A 4,109-nucleotide genomic window follows, 5' to 3' on the forward strand; every position below is an offset into this window, starting at 1 on the left:
GAAGGGAGTCCGGCGGGGCTGTCTCCAAGGCCGGACGGACTAGGGGCTCCCGGCGGGGTCCGCTGAGCCTCACCTTGGCGCTGCTCACGAAACGGACCTCTACGGCCACCCGGGCCCGGCCAGCCACGCCCACGCAGAAAGAGAACACGTCGCACATGGAGGCCGCCATCTTGGGCGCGCCTCCTCCTTCTGACCCTTGACCCTGCCTCGACCTAGGAGGCCCCGCCCTCTGCGGCCCCGCCCCTCTGCGGCCCCGCCCCCGGCGCGAGTGTCCACGGTGCTGAGTGAGAGGGTTTGGCTGAATCGGGTGTTACCGGGCATAGCTGGGCCTGCCTGTGTGCTTTCTCATCTGTGCGCTATTGTGCCTATCGATGTCTTCGGGGTCAGCGTGCACCTTCGTATCCGTCTACGCTTTCGTAGCTTTGGGTGTGCGCGTTCGAGTTATTGTGTTTACTGCGCATGTTTCTGTCCACACCGTGGTCGGTCTTACTGAATAAAGCGCTCTCTGGACCCGGCCTTGGACGCAGCGGAGGGCTGGGACGGCGGAAGGCAGACTGTCCACATCCTCTCCGACCCTCAGTCTGCGGGGAAGGACTAGGGTACACCTGGAAGCTCCTCACCTCGCCTATCTCCATCCTACCAAGTCTAGCAGGATTTTGTTTGCAAACGCCTATTCTCAGCAAGCGACTGACCTGTAGCATCTGTCCCCACCGCTCGGCCTGACCACTGTGCCTTTTTGTTTCTTTGTCCAATTGATTCTGTGTTCCTTGAAAACGAATCTGTGCCTGCATTTGTTATGGTCTCGTGGAGCCCAGTGACTGCTGAATAGGTGACTGATTACATTCATATACATATGTCAGTAGTTCCTGGAAGCGGTGAGTGCTGCTGGGCTCCTTGGTCCCTCTCAAGTCTGCCATCTGGTGTCCAGGAGAGGATGGTCCACTGCCTTGGGCGCAGCCGGTTTTCCAGAATGCCTTCCTCCCTGTCTCCCTCCCACGCACCCCTCGCCGGCCCCCAATCTTGCAGCCGGAGACTACACCCTCTCTCACCACCAGGTGGCAGGCAGACCTCCGTCTGTCCCCTCACCTCGACCCCACCTCCCATCCCCTACCCAGGAACCAACCATTCTAGATTCTGAGCAGTCTGTGCTACAGAAATCAACTCTGAACAGGCTGGAGACAGGCTTCTTCCAGAGAAACCAAGCAGATTCCTGGGAAGGAAAGGGAGCCATGAGCTAGGGTCATGACGGGGAGAAAAGAATAACTGTTACTGTCCTGTGAAAATACAACAGAATTGATGACCAAATGCCCACCTTGGCAAAGACAGTCAAATTTCTGTATTCTGTATCAAGAGGTGGAGTTGGAGAGGGGAGCTGGAGGCAAGGCGGTGGTTAGTGTAGGATGTTGCTCTGAGGAGGCAGCTGGGCCTCTGAGGTTGTAGAAGTTCAGACCAAACAAGAAAACTGGGAAAGGACAAGGAGAGGTGGCCAAAACGGTCTACTTCTCTTCCTCTTTGCTCTCACCTCCACCAACTCTGGTGGGGAAGATTCTTCTCTGTCCAGGCACTGATCCAGGGAGACCTCTTCTCCTCAGCCAGGCCAGGAAAAGATTAACCCCTGGGAAGCAGGGTGGGGACAGGGACTACTCCCCCCAGATGAGGGGGGTCTGTAAGCCTTCACGGTTACTTAGCACTGGGCCTGGGACACTGGAAGTGCTTTCCAGACATCGTCTCAGCTCTGAAAGGCCTGTTATCAATATACAGCAGGAGAAAAATGCTCAGAATTTCAGTAATTTGGCCAAGGACATAGCTGAAGGCCAAAGTCTATGACTGCCCATTTACATTATTCCAAACTCCAAAGGGTCAACTAAAAAAGGGTTTTGGGGGCCTGCTTGACAGTTCTGTTCCCCTGCCCTTTGGCCTTGGTGATGCTCTTCATTGAGATGTGGGCAGGGAGGTCCAGTGGGTATCCTCAGGAAGAGCTAGCCCAGACAGCCCGAGTGGCGGGGCTGTCCCAGTCAGCCGTCCACACCTGGCTCAGCGTCTTCACTGTGGATTCTGGTGTCGGAACTGCTGGAGGGCTCGTCCGGGGAGGCAGCCACAGCAGACATGGCCGGCGTGTTGAGCTTTTGCTGCTTCTGATACTTGACTCTGCGATTTTGGAACCAGACCCTCACCTGTAATTGAGGGCAGTGCGTAGAGATCAGGATGTGAAGCAGGTCCTGCTGCACCCCCATTTCCTTTCTACCTGGCCAAAGTTTTCTCTTCCTTCTAAGGGAAGCACCGCCTACAAAACACCTTTCCTATAAATCCATTTGCCACTCATTCAACCAACAGGTATTTCCTGAGCTTCTGTTATGTGCTAGGCATCACCCTAGATGATGGTGATACAGTGGTGAGTGAGTAAGGCAGGCAGGGGCCCAGACTCCTGGAGCTCACGGTCTAGCAGAGGGAGACTGGTAACATGTAAATAAGGAAACGGGAACACAAATCAGGGAGCATAGGAGCCCCACCACTACGGAGGATCCAGCACTAAAGACCAGACTCAAGGGATGAAAGTCCAGCCTGGTGGGGACTTTCATCCTGCTGAGAACAGGCCAGCAGGCAGGGGACAACCTGTAGGAAGGCTCTGAACTGGAGCCACACTCGGGGTGTTTGAGGACCAGAGAGGAAGAGAGCATGACTGAGAATAAGTGAAGAAAGAGAGAAAGGGAAAGTAGGAGAGGTCAGTGGGGGCCAGATTACCCAGGACCTCAAAGGTCATAGGTAAAGGGTGTCATCTTTGAGGCTCTTAAGTGGGATGTGACACAGTTCTGTTGATGACTTTTTTTTTTTGAGAGGTTTTTGCTATAGGGTGCATGTACTCTCCAGAAAGACAGAGAGAGACAGAGAAACAGAAAGCGAGAAATTACTCCCCAGGAGGGATAGCCATGCCGCAATCCCTTCTCCTTCACTCTCCTCTTGGGATCTTGGGCACGCATGCACACACGCCCGGCATGAGTTTAAGCCACTGGGTCTGGGACTTGAACCACAGTCGACTACATGGGAGTCCAGTGACATGGACATTACGCCAACTGCTGGTCCCTCTGTTGACATCTGAAGAGCACATCTGGCTCCTGGGTGATGAATGGATGACAGCAGAAGTGGGGAGACAGCTGGAGTTCAGCCAGGTCTTGCTGCAATCATCCAGCCACAGTGATCCAGCGAGAGCTGGGGGGTATAAACTAGGGACAATGGGGATATGAAGTAATTACAAAATATCTTGGAAGTAGAGATGACAAGGCTTACTGATGGTGAAAGCTGGAGGATAAGGAAGAATCCAGAATGACTACATTTGTTGTTGTTGTTGTTTTCGTTTTGTTAAAGGACAGGTGTACTCACTGGAGAGAGACCAAGAAAGAGAGAGAGAGAAAGTGAAAAATTACCTCCTGGGGGGTGACCATGCCTCAATCCCTTCTCCTCCATTCTCCTCTTGGGATTTTGGGCACACAGGCATACATGCCTGGAGTGTTTTTCAAGCTGCTAGGTCTGGGACTCGAACTGCACAGCTGGTCACGTGGGATCTAGCTTTCTTAACCACCACATCACCTACTGGCCTGTGACTAGGTTTTTGAGTAACTGAGTGAATGGTGGGGCCATGGATGAGGAAATAAACAGATTGGGAGAGAAATTATTTAAAAAATACATAAGAATTGAGGTTTATACTTGCTAAGTTTGAGACTGAGTTTGCCTACCCATGAAGCATCAAAGTGGACATGTCAGGAAGGTAGTTAGATGTACAAGTCAGAAGAGAACACTGGGCTGATGATACAAGTCTAGGAGTCATCTGATTATGGATGGTGTTTTAAACCATGGGAATAGATGAGATCAGCTAGAGAGAGATTTTCAGGTTCCAAAGGGAAGAGTAGCTGCAAAGGAGACAGCAATGGCCAGAGAATTGGGAGGAAGACCAAGAGAGCACAGTGTCTAGAAACCGAGAAGAGCATTTCCATAGGGAAGGTCGGCTGTACTGAGAGCAGCTGAGTGGGGAAGTGAGCTGAAGGAAAGAAAGCTTCTGTTGGCTTTGGCCACAGGGGGTGACTAGAAACCTTGCTGAGAACTGTGAAATGAAT

General features: G+C 52.4%; 2 protein-coding genes across 2 annotated transcripts in view; both read right to left on the minus strand.

Moving 5' to 3' along the window:
* Window positions 1-200, minus strand: part of SMYD5 (SMYD family member 5) — a 13,180-nt gene extending 12,980 nt beyond the window's left edge. Inside the window, exon 1 of the mRNA XM_006151258.3 lies at window positions 74-200. Coding sequence (XP_006151320.1) covers window positions 74-169 — 96 coding nt within the window. The 5' untranslated portion in view covers window positions 170-200. The remainder of the gene's footprint in view (window positions 1-73) is intronic.
* A 1,146-nt stretch (window positions 201-1,346) lies between these two features.
* Window positions 1,347-4,109, minus strand: part of NOTO (notochord homeobox) — a 10,983-nt gene continuing 8,220 nt past the window's right edge. Inside the window, exon 3 of the mRNA XM_006151308.2 lies at window positions 1,347-2,174. Within this exon, the coding sequence (XP_006151370.1) occupies window positions 2,016-2,174 (159 nt within the window). The 3' untranslated portion in view covers window positions 1,347-2,015. The remainder of the gene's footprint in view (window positions 2,175-4,109) is intronic.

This window comes from Tupaia chinensis, unplaced genomic scaffold (assembly GCF_000334495.1).
Source record: "Tupaia chinensis unplaced genomic scaffold, TupChi_1.0 Scaffold000316_1, whole genome shotgun sequence".
NCBI lineage: Eukaryota > Metazoa > Chordata > Mammalia > Scandentia > Tupaiidae > Tupaia > Tupaia belangeri.